The sequence below is a fragment of the Lepus europaeus genome, chromosome 4 (genome assembly GCF_033115175.1).
Source record: "Lepus europaeus isolate LE1 chromosome 4, mLepTim1.pri, whole genome shotgun sequence".
Classification (NCBI taxonomy): domain Eukaryota; kingdom Metazoa; phylum Chordata; class Mammalia; order Lagomorpha; family Leporidae; genus Lepus; species Lepus europaeus.
The window spans coordinates 19,500,268-19,520,275 of NC_084830.1; the positions used below are offsets into that span (position 1 = coordinate 19,500,268).

The 20,008-nt window shown below is 57.1% G+C and overlaps 1 protein-coding gene across 1 annotated transcript; it reads right to left on the minus strand.

Moving 5' to 3' along the window:
* Window positions 1-1,517: 1,517 nt before the first annotated feature.
* FAM83A (family with sequence similarity 83 member A) lies at window positions 1,518-19,393 on the minus strand. The gene is made up of 4 exons (XM_062188038.1): window positions 18,914-19,393; window positions 11,593-11,760; window positions 9,045-9,169; window positions 1,518-2,037 (listed from the first exon to the last, which is right to left on the minus strand). The coding sequence occupies exons 1-4, from the start codon at window positions 19,391-19,393 to the stop codon at window positions 1,518-1,520; spliced, it is 1,293 nt and encodes a 430-aa protein (XP_062044022.1).
* Window positions 19,394-20,008: the final 615 nt, after the last annotated feature.

Sequence of the window (20,008 nt, forward strand, 5' to 3'; positions counted from 1 at the left end):
GCACACGTGGGAGCAGCCCTGGGTGACGTGGAATGGCTGGGAGTAGAGGGCGTGGTCCTGGCACACAGCAGGTGCGGGCAGCGCAGACCTCACCACAGCTGGCCCTGGGAGCCTTCACCTGTCCCAGCAGATGGTGACACCTCACCACCCCCACCTCAGTAGTCTGCAGGGACGGCAAGGGCAGCCTGGGGCCAGGCGAGAGACCAGCGGGGCCACAGCGGGGGTTGGGGGAGGAGAGCAGGATTGTGTACCGAGAAGAAAAGTGAAGCGAGGACAGCGATGCACTTAAAAAAGAGAAGGCAGCAGCCAGGAGGCCCCGCCTGCCTCTGCTGGGAGACTGGGACCCTGGGAGCCTGCCTTCCGCAGAGTGGGCCTGCGAGTGCCCCACGCGGTCAAGAGCAAGGCTCCAGGGAGGGCGGCCTCAGCGGAGGCAGCTTCCTGGCTGGGCATCAGAGAGACGTCAGCGGACAGGACTTGTGGTGGGGGAGGGGCAGAGGCACCCCTACCCCAGCGGAAACACCCTGGGTCGCAGGCTGTCGCTGTCTCCCCGCAGTGCCCCCACCAGGCCGCGCTGTGCCGGCTGCCCCTGCCCGTGCTCGCTGCACAGGCTGCACCCCTCGGTGCCGGGACGAGGGAGGGCACCGGGACTTGAGAGTGAAAGGATGCGTGGTGAGGCTTGTGAGGTCCAGCATTCATTCCTCAGGTGCTAACAGGCCAGGCAGAGGCCCCTGGATCTGCCGGCGGACGAAGCCTCCCTGGGCGGCTCCTAGACGCTGACAACTCAAACCCCTAGATCCAGCCCAGACGCCAGGAACGCCCAGGCCAGAACCTGAGCTTGCTAAACTGCCTGGCCCAACCTGAGTGCCCAGGTTGCTCAGCTGGCCCCGTCCCCAGTGGCTACAGCTCAGATGGCCCCACAGAGCCTCGGGATGTGGTCCTGGGACCTCACCCCTAATTCACTAGGTCCAGGGATACCCCAATGCCAGCTTTCCCGAGAACCAGCTCCCCAGCTCTCAGAATCACCCAGAATGTTCCCACACCCTCGGCTGATTCTTCCCTTCCTGATTCTCTGGGGAGTGGGCCATTCTGGGTGCTGGGAGACAGTACCCCCAGCATATACCTCCTGGGGCCTCGGTGTACCCTGGGTAAGCATGGGCTCCCTCTACACCATCTCACATTACAGAGATTCAGGGACTGTGAACGTTAAAGCTCTGCTGACCTCTGGAAGACAGGGACTCTGTCTTTGTGGTTTTGTCCTCTGGCGTCCCATCACCCTGGAACCTTCTAGAATGTGCTGCATAGGCCACTGAAAGGGGCAGTCAGGGACTAGTGGGGGTCATCAGGTGGAGGCCAGGCCTGGGAACACTGCACCCAGGCAACTGTTTCCCGTGAGTGCCTTTAGCTCAGAGCGAGACTTCTCAAAGCAGCTGGCCACCGAGGTGGGGGCCTTGGGCCAGGAGCTCGGGGAATGTCCAGGGCTGGCCCCTGAGGGGAGGGCATCTGGGCAAAGGGGCCCCTCAGAAGTGAGGCGTGGCCTGAAGGAAGGGCCTCCAGGCGTGGGCCACCCTGGGCACCAGGCCCAGCTGCTCGAGCTGCAGCCGCGTGGGTCTGTACACATTGAGGTTGCTGTAGAGAGCAGGCGGCCCGTCGTGAGGCCTGGGGGAGAACGAGGCCCCCCAGGGGCTGTGGTAGGGCTGAAACCTGGGGGGCGGGGCGGGGCTGGGGACCAGGGGACTGGCAGGCCCCGAGGACGCGGCCAGGCTCTGGTTCTGGGGGTTGCTGCCCGTCGAGGGGCTGCTGAAGGGGTCGGAGGCTGTGCGGTCGCTGGTGGAGCTGCTGCTGCTACTGAGGCCGCCGCGGGGAGGGCTGGGGCCGGCTCTAGGCTGCAGGGGGGCCGCCGGCCTGGGGGACTTGGGGCCCATCACGGGCTTGGAGGAGGCGTAGAGGTGGCGGAACTCCTCGTCAAACGGCTCCACTGCCTGGCCCGTGAACTTGGACAGAATGTTCCGGTGGACATGTCCGCAGAGCCAGGTGAAGCTGCGGGAACAGAACACAGGGTGAGGGCGAGGGTGAGGGCGAGGGCCAGGGCCAGGGCCAGGGCCTGGGCCGGGCCTCAGCTGCAGACAGGAGCTGTCCAGGGAGGGCTGGGCTGCAGTTTCAGGAAAATAAAACATCCCGGGGCTGGCACAGTGGTGTCGCAGGTAAAGCCACCATCTGGGATGCCGGCATCCCATAGGGGCACCAGTATGAGTCCCGGCTGCTCCTCTGTTGATCCAGCTCCTGCTAATGCTAGGAAGCAGTGGAAGATGGCCCAAGTACTTAAGCCCCTGCACCTACATGGGAGACCTGGAAGAAGCTCTTGGCTCCTGCCTTCAGCCTGACCCAGCTCTGGCTGTTGTGGCTGTCCGAGGAGTGAGCAGCGGATGGAAGATCTCTTTCCCCTTTTCTGTAACTGCCTTTCAAATAAATAAAATGTCTTTTTAAAACAAGTAAACAAAACATCTTGACCCATGCAGTGAGAGGGGAGAGAGCGTCACGTGTTGCCTGGGAGGAAAGGGACTGCACGGGGAGGAGCCAGAGACCGGGCAGGTGCAGTTTATGCCAGAAAGTCACCAAGCACGTCCCCCACCCCCGCCCTCCACCGGCCGGTGCTACCTGCAAACAAAATGCTTACGCCACGTCTGTATCACTCACGATTCCACAACTTAACCCAGGTCTCCCCTGTAATCTGATGGAGACCTCCCTTTATTGTCCTTTCTCCCAGTTACTGAAAGGCTGGGGACAGCATGGACACAACTGGCAGGACCATCAGGCTACAGGTCCCAGGTCCTTGCTCAGGAGAACCCCTGGGAAGCTAAGGAGGGCAAGCAATGGCGAAGAGGTGGTCGCAGGGGAGGGGAACTGGGTAGACATGGGCCCACCATAGACAGGGCCTCTGCTGCCAGTCCCTGCCACTCCTGTGAGCAAAAGCCCTGACCCCAGCAGTCAGGGTGGGGCCCACACCAAGTGGGGGTTCTTCCAAGAACAACAACGAGGCTCTGTTTAAGCCTCACCTCCCGCCCAGCAGCCACCCACACCCCCAGAGAGGTGATGGCAGTGCTGGGCACCAGCCAGGTGGTAGGAAGGAGGGAGCCGGGGTTTGAGGGCCTGGGCTACTGAGCAGCTCTCCCAACCCCCTGGCTTGTTTGGCCAGGCTGGATTAGGCCACGCTGCTGTGCGCAATGCTCAGTGAAGTCCAAATTCGCCCCAGGCCCTGCTGCCCCGTGCCTGGCACACCGGCCATGTCCTGCCATCACACGCTTCTGCACTGACACTGAAAGATCGTAACTGTGGGAAGAAATACATTTTGTGTCTATCAGTTTGGGGCCCTTAAGTACACAGCATACAGGTCGTCACAATCCTTGGCTCTCTACCCGCTCCTCATTGGTCGTTCATGGCCCATTTTCATTTATTTGGCTACTTAAAGATTTATTTATTTGAAAGGTAGAGGTAAACACATACACACGAGGAGAGGGAGAGAGAGATCTTCCATCTGCTGCAGGTTCATGCCCAAATTCCCCAAATGGCCAACAGCTGAAGCTGGGCAGATCGGAAGCCAGGAGCCAGAAGCTTCTTCTGGGTCTCCCATAAGGGCAACAGGGGTCCAAGCACTTGGGCCATCCTCCACTGCTTTCCCAGGCACATTAGCAGGGAGCTGGATTGGAAGTGGAGCAACTGGGACTCGAACTGGCGCCCATAGGGGATGCTGATTTTGCAGGCAGTAGCTTAACGCCAGCCCCCATTTGGCCATTTAGTTAATTTAAATGGTGTAGGAAGCACCTAAGAAGTTCCCGCCTAAAACAAATGCTAGCATCTTGCCATGTGGTCCTTCCGTGCCCTCCACCCTAAGGATCCCTGAGTGGCAGGAAACCAGCAGCAGAAATCCCTTGCTTTCCTTTTTCCAGAATTAAAACAATCGTTGTATGTGTTTTTGAAAATAAAATTCTTCATCGGAGCCTTTTTTTAACATACATGGACTCTCCTGGGATTGCTTTTCATTTAGTCTCATTTAGTCTTATGTTGCCAAGATTTCGCCACACCGTTGCTTCATTGTTGATTGTTGCATAATACTCAATGGCTCATTCATCATATCACATCACATCATCACCATGTGTGGAGAGGCACACCGGTTGTTTCTATGGTGAACAGCTTTGTATGTTCTCATACACGTGTCCTACCACACATGGGGAGGAGTCTCTCTTAGAAATCCTTATAGGTCTAGGAGTGGAGTTGCTGGGTCACACACCAGGTGCACACTCAGCCTTAGGTGAAAGTGCTGAACCCTTTCCAAAGCCGTCGCCCGCCTGCAGCTCCGTCAGCGGCGCCTAACAGACCCCCTCGGTCTAGTGTGGGCTTGCTGCGCCTGTTCATCTCTGAGCTGCCGCACGGTGCACAATGGCAGCTCATTTCAGGCTTGCCTGCCTTCTCCTGAGCCCTGATGGCACTGGCCAGTGTCCCGGGGCATCGGGCTGCACGGGTAGCACCATGGGGAGAAGTCCGCTCCGCTCTCTCACCCACTTCTCTGCTGGGCTTTTGTGAGTCCAGGAGTTCGTGGTGATTCTGGCCATCCTCTGCCTCGGGAGCTCATCCTGGACGCCTGCTCCCAGTGACAACCACACCTCCCCTGGTTCGGGGCGTCCCTCGGGGACCGAGGTTCTCGTTATAATCAGTTAGGTTGAGCAGTCTCAGACAGTCAGTGCTTTTCGTACTTTAAGAAATGGTTGTTAATGTAGTCATCATCTGTGTTTTCTACTAAGTTTTAAAGTTGCTTGGTGATATTTAAGTCCGTTTCATGCACTGGGAGTTGATTTTTTTTTTTTTAAGGCAGAATTACAGAGTCAGAGAGAGAGAGAGAGAGAGAGGTCTTCCATCCACTGGTCCCTTCCCAAATGGCTGCAATAGCAGGAACTAGGCTGATCCGAAGCCAGGAGCCAGGAGCTTCTTCCAGGTCTCCCTTGTGGGTTTTAGGGCCCAAGGATTTGGGCCATCTTCCACTGCTTTCCCAGGCCATAGCAAAGAGCTGGCTCAAAAGTGGAGCAGCAGGGACTCGAACCAGCACCCATCTGGGATGCCAGCACTGTAGGCGGTAGCTCTACTCGCTATACCACAGCGCCGGGCCCAAGTTGATCTCTTAAAAACAGGAGTGAGGTAGGAACTCAGTTTTCTAGCTGGGGAACGGCTTACTTCCTGTTCCTCTCCCCACTGCTCTGCGTGCCCCGTCATGGGGGGCTCCCTTCCACTGGCCGGTGTGCCTGCCCCTCCGCCCATGCCACGCTTGGTGACTGCAGCTTCGGGACAAGGCCTCTTCCCTGGCAGGGCAAGTCCTCCCTGCTTCTCTTGGCTCTTCGTGGAGAGACACCCGTTACACTGGGACCTTCAATACACACAAAACCACAGCTCGCAGACCCCCCTGCCTGCAGCATGCCCTGGTGGCTTCTGCTCCAATCCATGGCGTTCTGTAAAGAATGCTGATGTCATCCGCTCCCTCGGTGTCCCAGCCTGCTCTTGGAGGCAGCGTAGCCACACTGCACGGCCAGAAGGTGTTGCACTGATTTGACAAACGCTGACGGCCACACACAATGGCTCAGGCACTGCATTGACTTCACAGCAGGAATGCAATCGAAAGGAAAACATACCCATGCCAGTCCCTGCCTTCGCTTGTTTGCAGTCTCGCCTAGACAGGCCCACGAATGTGCAATTACAAATCAGGGTGAAAGAGGACAGCAAGGCCCTGGGTGCGATCCTAGACAAGGCTCTGAGGCTGCGATCTGGAAACTGCAGGAACGAGCCCTCCAGCACAGCGTCCAAGCAGCAGGTGCCAAGGCCCCGAGGCACAACAGACCCAGCACGGTGGAGGAGGGACAAAGATCCTGCTGAGACAGAGGCCTTGGTAAGGAGGTGGATTTTTTTTTTTTCTTTCTAGGAGCAGCATTGAAAGATGGAAGCAACTTGATCTGATTTGTAGGAGAAAAAAGCTCACAGATGGTGTTGTGGTCAGGGCGGGAAAGCCGGTTGGAAAGCTGCCTGGGTGTCATGCTATTCCTCACTCTGTTCCTGATGCCTGATTTTTCGCCTGTCACCCCCTGAAATCTTTCTCATCATTCAAATCCCAACTCCACCCAGGGCACCAACGTCCCAGATCTGCCAGGCAGCAGTGGAGGCTCCCCTTGGCTGACCCCAGGGCCCTTCCTTAGCTCTTGCTGGTCTTGGAACGTATACCTCTCCATGGTGCGGCCACGGCCTGTGTTTTGCAAGAAGAGTAAAAAGGGGTCCCCTGTGGGGGTCTGACCCCCCCAACAAACCTTAAACACGGAAATGCACAACCCCACGCCTCCAGCCTGGGGCCAGAGAGCAGAGCTCTGAAGTCTGGGGGTTGAAGGGCACTGCACACAGCCACAAGAAAGGGTTCTGCCTCCCACCGAAGAGGCTTCCGACAGCTGTCAGCCAGAGGGCGGCCGGGGGAGGCTGAGGGCTTCTCCAGCGTTTTCCCTCCGATAAACCCTGCAGGAGGGGTGAGGATAGGAAGAGCCCTCCCCTCGGAAACAGTGCTCCAGAAATAACAAAACAAGCCGCCGCCGCCTCCTGGGAGTAGCAGCTCTCTTCTAGGTCATGGGACCCACCGGAAAGCAAGCTCACAGCACTTGCGACAGCAGAGTGAAGCTTATCCAGCTTCATAATGCTACAAACTGGGGTGGGGGGACTTTGGCCTAGCCCTCCAGGTGCTGGCTTCCCATATCCAAGGCCCTGGGTTTGAGTCCCAGCTCCATCCTGCCGTTGCTAACCCTGGGAGGCAGAGGTAAAGCCTTCCCCACCTATATGGGAGACTGGCATTGAACTGTTGGCTCCCAGCTTTGGCTGGGCCCAGCCCTGGCCATGGAGCCCACTGGGAAGTGACCCAGTCAATGAGACATCCCTATTTGTGTGTCTGCCTCTTCCTCTGTCAAATAAATAAAAATGAAAAAAAAAAAAAAAAAGCCAAATAGACATTTCTCCAAAGAAGAAACGCAAAGGGCCAGCCAACAACCTTGGTCACAGGAAAATGCAAAGTGAAACTACAAGAACGCAGCATTTCAGAGCTCCCGGGGTGGGTGCCATCGAAAAGACCCACGGTGGGGCTGGATTTGGCCCAGGAGTTAAGTCGGTGCTTGGGACACTCACAGCCGGTGTCGGAGTGCCTGGTTCCAGTCCATGTCCTGCACTTATGGCCCCACCTCCTGCCAGTGTGTATATCCTGAGAGGAAGAGGGTGGTGGCTCAAGTAGCTGGGTTCATGCCACCCATATGGGAAATCCAGAGGGAGTTCTAGGCTCCTGACTCCAGCCGGGCCCAGACCTGACTGTTGTGGACATCTGGGGAGTGAACCAGTGGGTGGAAGGTCTCTCTCTCTCTATCTGTTTTTCAAATACAATGGAAATATACAAATAAAAAATTTTAAAATAGCAAGCGTTATGTAGGCTCAGAGAAATTGGAACTCTCATACACTGTTGGTAATAATATAAAACAGTACAGTCACTTTCAAATAAAAATCTGGCAATTCTTCAAGAGAATTACCATTATCGGCCAGCAATTCCAGTGCTAGGCATACACTCCAAAGAATTGAAATTATACCCGACCAGGGGCCAGCACTGTGGTGCAGTGGGTTAAAGCCCCGGCCTGCAGTGCCAGCATCCTTATATGGGCGCCGGTTCTGGTCCCGGCTGCTCCTCTTACAATCCAGCTCTCCGCTATGGCCTGGGAAAGCAGTGGAAGATGACCCAAGTCCTTGGGCCCCTGCACCCGTGTGGGAGACCTGGAAGAAGCTCCTGGCCCCTGGCTTTAGAAGGGCCCAGCTCTGGCTGTTGCGGTGGCCGTCTGAGGAGTGAACCAGCAGATGGAAGGCCTCTCTCTCTCTCTCTCTTTCTCCTTCTACCTCTCTCTGTAACTGTCTTTCAAATAAAAAAATTTTTTTAAAAAGAAGATATATCTGTCCAATAAAGTTCCATGTTGAGTAGTCAAAGCAGTATTACTCATAAAGGCAAACAAACAAAAACCCAAACAGCCATCAAGTGGCTGTGAATAAGTACAACGTGGCATGTCCATCCAGTGGTATGAACTTGGAAAACATTTTGCTAAGTGAAGAAGCCAGTCACAGCAGAGCGCCTATCATATGAGTCCATTCACATGAAATGCCAAAAGCAGGCAAGCAGAGGCAGGAAGTGGGTTAGTGGTTGCCCAGATGTGGGGTGTTGGCTGCTATGGATGTGGGATTACTTCCTAGGTCATGACAACGTGTTTTTTTTTTTTTTTTTTTTTTTTTTATTTGACAGATACAGTTAGTGAGAGAGAGAGAGACAGAGAGAAAGGTCTTCCTTCCGTTGGTTCAACCCCCAAATGGCCACTACAGCCAGCGCACTGTGCCGATCCGAAGCCAGGAGCCAGGTGCAGGTGCTTCCTCCTGGTCTCCCATGCAGGTGCAGGGCCCAAGCACTTGGGCCATCCTCCACTGCATTCCTGGGCCACAGCAGAGAGCTGGACCGGAAGAGGAGCAGCCAGGACTTGAACCGGCGCCCATATGGGATGCCGGCGCTGCAGGCGGAGGATTAACCAAGTGAGCCACGGTGCTGGCCCCAACGTTCTAAAATCGAATGCAGTGATGATGGCCCAACACTGTGACTGCTAAGAAGAACTGAACTGCACACTTTAACTGGGTGAATTAGCTAGTGTGTGTGCTTCAATAGATCTCACTGAATTTGTTATATGAAAATAAAACTTTTTTTAAAAAAATGGTAATTTAAAAAATGACAGGGCACGTGCACTCCACAAGGCAAACTGCACTACTTTATACTCAAACACAGGAGATCTGAGAGGAAAGGGGAACCGAGACACCTGGAAGTACCTCTCCCCCCGGAAGTCCTCCCAGGAGGATGCGGGCCGGTGCTGAGTGTGGGTTCCAGCAGCGGGAGCTGGCCTGCGTCCTCACAGCCCTGGGCCTCCGGGAAGCCTGACAGGAAGTGAAGGGGCGCTCACCTGTACGATCCAGCCAGGACCAGTCTCCAGTCCGAGATGATGAACTTCTCCTGGATCTGCCCGGCGAACTTCCTGCCCGACTTGGCGCAGTACACCTCCCCTTGCACGCTCCGGACACACATGTTCTGTGGGAAGGGAAGTCAAGCTGTGTGTGCAGATTCACACGCGGGCTGTAGACCCAAGGGGCGCCGGCACCCGCGGTGACGGCAGGAGGAGGTTGGCTCTGTGGGGTGAACAGCCCTTGGGGATGGGATTAGTGTCCTTACACAAGAGACCCCAGAGAGCGCCCTCACTCCTCCGGCTGTGTGAGGTCAGCGAGAAGGCGGCCATTTCAGCACGAAAGTGGGCCCTCACCACACACCACGTCTTGTGCGGCCTGGTCTCTCTGGGGCTTCCCTGCCTCCAGACTGTGAGCAATAAACCTCTGTTGTTTTTAAGCCTTTCAGCCTATGGTTGTTTGTGTGTGTGTGTGTGTTTTAAAGATTTATTTATTTATTTGAGTAGTAGAGTTACAGGCAGAGAGAGGGAGAGACAGAGAGAAAGGTCTTCCACCTGCTGGTTCACTCCCCAAATGGCTGCAACAGCCAGGACTGGACCAGGCCAAAGCCAGGAGCCAAGGAGCTTCTTCTGGGTCTCCCACCTGGACCATCTTCCACTGCTTTCCCACGCACATTTGCAGGGAGCTGGATCAGAAGTGGAGTAGCCAGGACTCGAACCAACACCTATATGGGATGCCACAACGCCAGTCCCCAGCCTATAGTATTTTTCTTTAAAGATTTATTTATTTATTTGAAAGTTGAGTTACACAGAGAGAGAAGGAGAGGCAGAGGAAGAGAGAGAGAGAGAAAGAGAGAGAGAGAGGTCTTCCATCTGCTGGTTCACTACCCAATTGGCCGCAATGGTTGGAGCTGCACTGATCCAAAGCCAGGATCCAGGAGCTTCTTTCAGGTCTCCCAAATGGGTGCAGGGACCCAAAGACTTGGGCCATCTCCTACTGCTTTCCCAGGCCATAGCAGAGAGCTGGATCAGAAGTGGAGCAGCCAATACTCAATTTGGTGCCCATATGGAATGCTCTCTACAACAGCAGCCCAAACAGGCTACAACAATTTGCATAAGGAAAATTCTGGAAGAATTTTCACCAAGATGTAAACATGTGTATCTCCAGGGGTGGGAATGTGGCCATGTAAACGTTTCCTTTGGCTGAATTTTCTAACTTTTCTTCATTGTCTTGGCATTCACTGGCCATGTAAAACAGGGTAGGAGGTAGAATTCCAACAATGCTGGAAATAAAAGAAAGACAAGGGCTGATGCTAGTCAAGTCCCCAGGCAAGGTCCCCATCCATGGACCACAAGATGTCTGGCAATTACTCGGGGGCAAACCCAGCCTTTCCTTGTGAGTGGCCTTGGTGACAAGTCTCTGACCCTAAATTGGCCAGCAAGATGGCCCAGTGCAGCCAAAAGGGCTCAAGCTCACATCACAGCTTGATTTGTCCCCTGTGTCCCCAGCAGCACCTGCTGTGCCAGCCCTCAGGCTGACCCCTTTGGAAAGTTGGAGAAACGAGAGGGCAAGGGAGGGCAGGTGGAGGAACACAGTCAGGAGCCCATGAACGCCCAGGGGTGGCCCCCCATCTCTAGGAGGGGCAACCCCGTGCCAGCCTCTCCGTATCTCCAGGAGATGGAGGGAGGAGGGACGCAGCCCATCGTGCTGTGGCGAGCACAGGACAGGACCGTCAGCTGTGGCTGGTCGTGGCCACGATGACAAGGCCAGCCAGCCCTGACTCCCTGGACTGCTTCGCTGGCCACATGCTGAGGAGCTGGGACCCAGTGAGGACAAGCAGAGGTCCTGAGACATGTGAGCTCAGCTGCACACAGCAGTGAGCGCAGTGGGAGAGACAGGGGCTTCACCCTCGGCCAGGAGGCTCTCTCCCAGAGGCCGAGCTGCTGGAGCTGCAGTCCCCATGGAACCCCGTGGACCCCCTCCCCGCCCCAGCTGTTTAGCTGGACCTGCTCATGAAAACCAGGGGCTTTTACATTTGCCCTTGACCTCACTGCTCTCCAGAGTCCGTGACAAAATGAACCCTCATCTCTGGGTCTCTTTTCTTCCTGCCAGGAGAGGGGTGTGCAGTAGGGGTGGGGGCTAGGCCAGGGTGATTGACTTCCTGTGGGGCCAGGGTGTTCTCCGTGGTATGCACCAGGTCCTGTGGGTTGCCCCTGCCCTGTGGGGTACTTTGGCTTCCCCAGCTGAGAGGCCAACACGGCTGGGACACCGCTCACAGACACCCTGCACCCAAGGCAAGGTCACTGTGTCACGGGTGGAAGTAGGGAAAAGCTCTTCCAGGTCAGATCCTAAAACACCCCATAGGATCCTGTCTCCCTGTCGCTGCTTTTTGGAGGCCACGAGCTCCTGTGGCAGAGCCCAAGTCGGGGGAGGGCTGTGCCACCTGAACAGGCTTTTGTGCGTGAACCGGCGTTGGCTCCCGCGGCCCCGGCGACCCTGCGCGCTCTGCCCGACACCAAGCACCCAGAGAGGCCGCCCACGGGGCCCTACCTTGAGGTGGCCGTCAGAGATCTGCACTTTGTCGCACATCTCCTGGAACAGCGCCACGCCCCCCTGGTCCAGGAGCACACAGACGAACACCCCGCGCTTGAGGGCCGCCTCTAGAAGGTCACAGAAGATCTCCACGTCGGTGAAGACGTCCATCAGGATGGCCAGCACCTGACAGGGCAGACAGCGTGGTCACAGAGGAGTCAGGGCCAGGTGCCAGCCCAGGGGCCCGCGAGGCCGGTTCCCACCGCTGCTCGGTCACCAGCAAACGGGAGAGGCGCCCACGCCTCCTGGGGGCCAGCAGCTCCCCAGTCCGGCTCGAAGGAATTGCTTCTCCCTGGCAGTCCATGTGGTTTGGATGGGTGACTGCCTTCCCCTGATTGGGCAAGGGGAGAGCACATGACCAAGGCCAGACCAATGAAAACGCCGCAACTCCTGCTGGCTGTAGAGATTGGTCCGCGGGCGGTCACATGATCTAAGTTATTCTAATGAGAAAGAGCGCGGGACTTTTGCTGGGCCCCAGCGGGAGAGGCGGCGGACTGCCAGGTTGCGTTTTTGGTAGATTATGAACGACACCTGCTGGCCTCTAGCTTCTACAACCCGGGGAGAGTGGGGCCAGGAGGTGGAGGAGACCCCGCGGCATCATTGGAGCATGGGGGTCCAGTCATGCCTGAAGCCGGTTCTGCCCCTGACTTTTCCACGTGGGTATCTATAAATGTCCATCCTCTTCCTCGTAAGCTTGTGTGGGTTTATTTTCCTTGTTTCTTTCAATTAAGAATCTGTCCTAATTTTTACACTGTAGTACATCAGTAAGCAGGCTATTGGGCAGCCATTGAAAACAACAGGCATCATGGGAGGGTGGGCATTTGGCCTAGTGGTTACGGTGCTGGTTAAGATCCCACATCAGAGTGCGTAGGTTTAGTGCCCGCTTCCGGCTTCTGACTCAGCTTCTGCGAATGCACACCCTGGGAGGCAGCAGTGATGACTCAAGCCCTTGGGTCCCCACCACTCACCTGGGAGCCCTGGATTGAGCTCCCTGCTCCTGGCTTTGGCCTGCCCAGCCCTAGACATTGAGCCAGGGATGGGAGCTCTCTCTGCTTCTTCCCTTGTCTGATTGTCAATCAATCAGTAACATAATTGCTATGGTTAGGCAGTAGAAGACACAGTGAAATGTTTCTGGTCTGAAGTCAAATCTGCTGTGTAAGCACTTGATAAATGTGTGCTAAGGATTGGTTAAGTAGGCCGGCGCCGCGGCTCAACAGGCTAATTCTCCGCCTTGCGGCGCCAGCACACCAGGTTCTAGTCCTGGTCAGGGCGCCGGATTCTGTCCCGGTTGCCCCTCTTCCAGGCCAGGTCTCTGCTGTGGCCAGGGAGTTCAGTGGAGGACGGCCCAAGTGCTTGGACCCTGCACCCATGGGAGACCAGGAGAAGCACCTGGCTCCTGGCTTCGGATCAGCATGGTGTGCCGGCCGCAGCGGCCATTGGAGGGTGAACCAACAGTAAAGGAAGACCTCTTTCTCTCTCTCTTTCTCTCTCTCTCTCACACTGTCCACTCTGCCTGTCAAAAAAAAAAAAAAAAAAAATCCAGCTCCGATCCAGCTCTCTGCTAATGCGCCTGGGAAAGCAATGGAAGGTGGTCCAGCCCTACACCCATGTGGGAAACCCAGTTTGCGCCTGGCTTTGGCCTGGCCCAGCCCCGGCTGTTGCAGCCATTTGGGAAGTGAACCAGCGATGGAAGATCTCTTTCTCTCTCTCTCTTGCTCCCTTCCCTTATTTCTGCCTTCCAGATAAATAAATAAATCTTTGGGGAAAAAAAGCTCATCTTCTTATGAAAAATAGAATTAATGAAGTGAAAAAAGAGAACAGGACACCAACTGGTAGTGTGTCCACTACAATTGCAAGTGAGCAAGTCTATGATTACAGAGTGAAAAGCCCGAGCCCAAACCATTAGAATCGGGAAAATGACGATGGTTTCCCTCCCCTCCCCAAGTCCCCGCTAATAATAACGCTCTGCCATCCTTGACTGCATCGCATTTTTTAAACCAGCAACATGTGGGAAGTGACAAGGGCAAGGAGGGTCCCTCACGGGGGACCTGCAGGGTGGGGACCTGCTGGGGAATGGCGTGCCCTGGGCAGAGTCGGAACAGGCATTCAAATAACCAGGCCTAGGATCCGTTAGAACCGCGTCCCTGCTGGCTCCCGATTAAGCATCTGGACGCGGTTAAGCTCAGGACACCGCAGGAAGCTGAGGCCCTCCCTCTGCACCCAAAGCTGCAGCCTCCTCGTGCAAGGAATTGACCAAAGAGGCAATTGCTGGCCAGCGCCCCAGCTCACTAGGCTAATCCTCCACCTGCGGTGCCAGCACACTGGGTTCTAGTCCCGGTCGGGGCACCGAATTCTGTCCCGGTTGCTCCTCTTCCAGTCCAGCTCTCTACTGTGGCCTGGGAAGGCAGTGGAGGATGGATCAAGTGCTTGGCCCTGCACCCACATGGGAGACCAGGGGAAGCACCTGGCTCCTGGCTTCGGATCAGTGTGGTGCACCAGCCGCAGTGGCCATTGGGGGATGAACCAATGGAAAAGGAAGACCTTTCTCTCTATCTCTCTTTCTCACTGTCCACTCTGCCTGTAAAAAAAAAAAAAAAAAAAAAAAGAGTCAATTGCCTTGGCTCAGTAAGTCCTTCAGCTTTTCCTGAGACAGGGTTAATGATCAGGTGGACAGAGAGGGGGGCAGGTTTGGGAAAAGACCCCGCCTCCTGATTGAGGGATGCTGGGACTACAGGCTCAGGATGTCTGCACTGGTCTGTGCTTCTTTCGGGAGTGGCTCCCAGCTGGTTGTAGCGGAGGTGTGTGACTGGGTGGGGCCATTCGTCCCAGTCCCCTGTAAGGTGAGCTGCCTTCGAGGGCGTGGTGGGTCAAACGGTGGTCCCCAAAGGTAGGTCCACAAGCTATCAGGACCTGTGAACGTGACCTGACCTAGAGAAAGGGTCTTCGCAGCTGGCTAACTAAAGGATTGCAAGATGAGATCTTGCTGGGCTCCTAGGGGAGCCCTAAATCCAACCCCAAGGGTCCTCACAAGGACACCAGAAGAGAGACACACAGAGAAGAGGAGGAGGCCGTGTGAGGACAAAGCCAGGAGCTGCCTGGAACCGCCAGAAGCGGGGCCCCTCTGCTCCCGCACGGCCCAGCTCTCAGACCCCTGATCTCAGGCCCCCATCTCCAGAACCGTGAAAGAATCCACGTCTGGGATTTTAAGCCACCAAACGTGCGGCAGGTTGGTGCGGTGGCCTCAGGAAGCCAGTCCCCGTGAGGCAGAGGAAAGGGCTCCGAGAGGGGTTCCGGAACGTTGGCTCCAGGCTGTGCTCTGGAAGCCGCTGAGAGCCTTTGGACGAGTCACGTAGCCTCTCTGGGCCTCAGGCTCTGCATCGACAAAAGACAGCGCACGCATACAGCCTCAGGGGTCACGCAAGACGGGGCTCTTCCCCTATGTGGATGCCGTAACTAGGCTGGCGCTGGGGCGAAGCGGGTAAGGCTGCTGCCTGCAGTGCCAGCATCCCTTATGGGCACCAGTTCTAGTCCCAGCTGCTCCACTTCTGATCCAGCTCTCTGCTATGGCCTGGGAAAGCAGTGGAAGATGGCCCAAGTCCTTAGGCCCCTGCACCCATGTGGGAGATCTGCAAGAAGCTTCTGGCTCCTGGCTGCGGATCAGCACAGCTCCAGCTGTTGTGGCCATCTGGGGAGTGAACCAATGGATGGAAGACCTTTCTCTCTCTCTCTCTCTCTCTCTGCCTCTGCCTTTCAAATAAATAAATCTTAAAAAAAAAGAGTACAGGCCGGCACCGCGGCTCACTAGGCTAATCCTCCGCCTTGCGGCGCCAGCACACCGGGTTCTAGTCCTGGTTGGGGCGCCGGATTCTGTCCTGGTTGCCCCTCTTCCAGGCCAGCTCTCTGCTGTGGCCCGGGAGTGCAGTGGAGGATGGCCCAAGTGCTTGGGCCCTGCACCCCATGGGAGACCAGGAGAAGCACCTGGCTCCCGGCTTCAGATCAGCGCGGTGCGCTGGCCGCAGCGACCATTGGAGGGTGAACCAACGGCAAAGGAAGACCTTTCTCTCTGTCTCTCTCTCACTGTCCACTCTGCCTGTCAAAAAAATAAAAAATACAAAAAAAGAGTACAGGTGGCTCCTTAACATGTACAGACAGCGGGACTGTCACTTTGACACGCACCGCTCATGAGAACGCGTGGACAGTGTGAGAAGGAGGCGAGGCTTACACACAGCACCGGCTGCCGGAGGCTGTGTTCTCCTTGGCATAAGGCCCACAGAGGACCGGGTACGGATTCTCCTGCCTTCCACAAGCTCAATGCCAACACTCTGGCATCCTTCTCAGCCTTACCGCCTGCTTTCCCATGAGCAATGCGTGGAGACGTGGCAGTTCTACCTGCCAGGAAATGGGAGTTCCTCAGGGCTGGGGATTCTACTGCTTTGGGAGCATCTTTTAAAGCAATTTAAAAAAAAATTTTTTTTGACAGGCAGAGTGGATAGTGAGAGAGAGAGAGACAGAGAGAAAGGTCTTCCTTTTTGCCGTTGGTTCACCCTCCAATGGCCACTGCGGCCAGCGCATCTCGCTGATCTGAAGCCAGGAGCCAGGTGCTTCTCCTGGTCTCCCATGAGGGTGCAGGGCCCAAGGACTTGGGCCATCCTCCACTGCCTTCCCGGGCCATAGCAGAGAGCTGGACTGGAAGAGGGGCAACTGGGACAGAATCCGGTGCCCCGACCGGGACTAGAACCCGGTGTGCCGGGGCCGCAAGGCGGAGGATTAGCCTGTTAAGCCACGGTGCCGACTAAAGCAATTTTTTAAAAAAGTTATTTTGCATTTATCTGAGATGGAGAGAGAGAGAGAGAAATTCCACCCACTAAATGCACACAAGGGCTGAGACCAGGCGCTAAGAATTCCACCTGGGCCTCCCAACATGGGTGGAAGGACCCCAGGTACTTGGGCCACCAGCTGCTGCCTCCCAGGACGTGCACCAGTGGGAAGCTGAGACGCACGCTCAGGCACTCCGCCACACGAGGGGCATCCCAACAGGCATCTTAACAGGTGCACCACCACCTCTCCTCCTGCCTCCTGACTCGCCGTTTCTGCTGAGAGCGGACCCTGCTCCTGAGAGCACTGTGCAGAGGGGCTCCTTCCGCCCTCTCCTCACCTGTCCTCCCCTCCCCAGTGCCTCTTCTGTTCTCCAGCTCCCTGACAGCAGCCTGTGGCTGGGGACCCGGCTCATCCCCCCCACCCCACCCCCATCGCGCCTGCCCACACAACATCCGTGGGAGCAGATCGTCCCTGAGCCCTGGGCCTGTGTGTAAGTGTGTGCGTGTGTGTGAGTGTGTGTGTGCGTGTGTGCACCCGGGGGATATCACAAACTCTGCCTGCAGATGCCTTGCAGGCAGCACAAATGGCTGAATTGTCTTTGGGGGCCCAAGACGATAGAGAATGGTGGGGACTGCGGCAACCCAAAGAGGTGGCTACAACTCTGCTCCAGCAGAGCCAGGCCTTCCTACCTGCCAAGAGCAACTGGAAATGCCTGCTCTTCGGTGACATCCTCAGATTTCTAAGTGTTGTCCTAGAGGCATAACAAGCCGTGTTGGTGGGAAGGACTTCACGGGGCCCAGGGCCATGGGGGTGGAGGGGAGAGAAAGCAGAGGTGAGGAGTAGAGGAAGGCCAGCGGCTCGGCCCCTGGACGGGTCTCACAGCCCTAGCCTGGCTTCTTTCCTGCTGTCCCACTCAGCCTTCCAGCTCAGCTGTGGGTGAGAATTTCCTCATCAGCCGTGAGTCCCACTGCTGGGGGAGCTCTGAGCTTCACCCTTGGGAACAGGAGGGGACCTCAGTCCAGGGTGGGGCTGACACCTGAGAGGTGGGGTGGGGGAGACTTGCTGGTGTGGCCGTCCCAGACCCCACGAGCTCCTGGCTGCCTGCCTGGGCTGTCGCTGGCTAATGCCACCCCGTCACCCAGACGTGAGACACAGCACCCAAGCAGCCCGGCCGTACCAGCAGCATGCTCCAGCCCGTGTCCTCTTCCATTTAACTTTTCCCAGCACTCCCTCCTTTCCCTGCCACGTACAGCCTCTCTGCCCTCGGTGGGCTTTTTCTGGGACCTTAAATACTGAACTCGGGAGGAGATTCACTCATGAGACTGGGACCCTACCTGACAAGGAGCTCAAGCATCAACTTGCTTTTTAGGAATTAAAAAAAGTAGCAGAATAAATAATTGTAGTGACATAAAGAAAATCACTCTTTTGTGATGCTGAATCTGACCATGTGACAGGTGGCGAATTTCTCTCCTGGGTGTCCCCTCTCGCCCCTGCCCCTGTCCAGCTGTGGATGTCCCAGCCCTGTGTCACCGATGGTCATTTTGTACACCTGGAGGAGAATGAAACCCCAGAGCGTGCGTCCCTCCCCACCCATCCCCCAGTTGACAGAGAGGGCCGCTGAGGGCCTGGGTGTCAGGGACACTGGGAGAACTCGGGACTCGGCCTGCAGGGGGGCCTGCAACTGTTCTAGCCAAGCCCTGGTCTCCAAGGACTGTTCCTCTTCTAAAGTCGCTTATGAGGAGTTACATCCTCTGGGGACAGGGGCACTGTCGCTCCATCTTCTGCTGGTGGGGTCTAGGCACCTGAGAGGAAAAGGGGTGAGGTGTGCCCCCAGGAAGCTACCCCGTCATTTGCAAGCACAGAGGTGGGCTGGTGCCCGCGCGGGCAATTCAACGACAGCTCGCCAAGGCACACACGGGCTTGCTGGGGCCCGAGGCAGGAGGGGGCGTTGCTGGGGTAACACGCAGGGAAGGTGAGCTGGAACAGCCCATGCAAAGGCCCGGAGGGAGAGCGTGGCAGGTTTGAGCAGCTGTGGGGCACTCAGATGGCGTGGGAAGAGCTGCCCAGGCAGCAGGAGCATCTGGGAGCCGAGCTAAGGGGTTTGCTCTTGGTGCTGTGGGCAGCTGGGGGCCGCTGAGGACTCTGAGTGGGCTCTGAGCAGGGAAGGGGCCAGGTTGGATTTATGGCAGAGACAAGAAGCTGGGCAGCATGGACCCAGGGTGTCTGGGGGACAAGATGGGAGAGGAGGGCCAGGCGGGAAGCGACGGCACAGATCCAGTGGTGGGTGGGTGGTCTGGACCCAGGCCACGGCACACAGGGTCAGGAGGTGAGCATTCCAAGGGGAGACTGAAAACGAGGTCTTCACCTCCATCCCACGCCCCCTCTTCTGAACGGCAGCCCTGAGAGCAGCACGCACCCCTCCTCCTGCCCTCCCAGCCCCGTCCCTCCCGCCCGCGGCTACCTGGCTGCTCCGGGCGATGCAGCGGCGAACCAGGTCTCGCAGGTTGTTGTGCTTGTCCGTCTGGAAGTACACGGTGGCGCTGGACTTCTCCTGCAGGTAGGGCTTCTCGGCTGAGGCCCACGTGTGCAGCAGGGCCGGCTCGCTGCTCTCCGAGGCCACGGGGAAGTAGGTGTCTGACGGCAGTGAGCAGGAGTCCAGGCCCCTGGGGCCTGCCTCGGCCCCTCCTGCAGGATCGGGGGCACAGGGGGGCTCCTTGGCCTGGGCCTGGATGTACTGGGCCTCCACCGAGGACAAGAAGTCCACCTCGCCTTCCTGGCTCAGCACCCGCCAGTAAGCCTCGGGACCCCCGTCCAAGAGGGCATCTGTAGCCAGCCGGGCACTCTCATTGTCGCTGAAGTCGGCCCTGGCCAGCCGGACCCACTGGCTCTTGGCATCTTCCAGACGCTTCCGGATCTTGCCCACGTGCCGTGACCGGCTCATGCTGCCCAGTCCCAGGGAGGCTGACCCTGACGAAGGGACCACACCACGGATCAGGCCAGCCCTCCTGGGAGGCTGCCTGGAGGTGGTGTGTGGGCCTCCTGCCACCCTCCAGCCAGCACTCAGAGAAGCAACTCACTGTACGGAACAACGAACAACGCAGCTCAGGATCCAGGGCAGGGCTTATCTCTGCGGGACGCCTCCCTGCCCGCAGGCTGGAGGCTGGCCCAGTCCCCGCCTTGGCACTGCCGGCCTGGGTTATTCCCTCCCTACCAGCTGGAGCCGGCTCTTCCGCTCCCCTGGTTGCACAACTCCCCTGGAGCCCACAGCCCTGGGGCCCTCCCAGCACCACGGAGCCTCCCCAGGCACCACCAGCCAGGCCATGGTTGGGCCCTGGGAGGGCCAGCTTCTCCTCTCGCCTCCTGCACTTCTCAGCTCTGGCGCTAGGAGGTGCCTGTGGGAGAGGGGAGCTGGGTCCAGGCTTGGGGCAACTGTTCACCCTCTCCAGGTGACACCCAGGGGCCCTGCCTGTCCCATGAAAGTGCTCGTCTCCCCTCAGCTATCTGTGTCTGTCTGTCATTGTCACGTTGGCGTCTGTGTCGGAAGCCAATGAACTCT

Coding starts and splice junctions, on each gene's coding strand:
- FAM83A (XM_062188038.1), bottom strand. CDS start 19,393: ATGAGCCGGTCACGGCACGTGGGCAAGATCCGGAAGCGTCTGGAAGAT. Junction 11,761..18,913: donor GCATCGCCCGGAGCAGCCAG/GTAGCCGCGGGC, acceptor CTGCCCTGTCAG/GTGCTGGCCATCCTGATGGA. Junction 9,170..11,592: donor TCTCTGACGGCCACCTCAAG/GTAGGGCCCCGT, acceptor CCCTTCCCACAG/AACATGTGTGTCCGGAGCGT.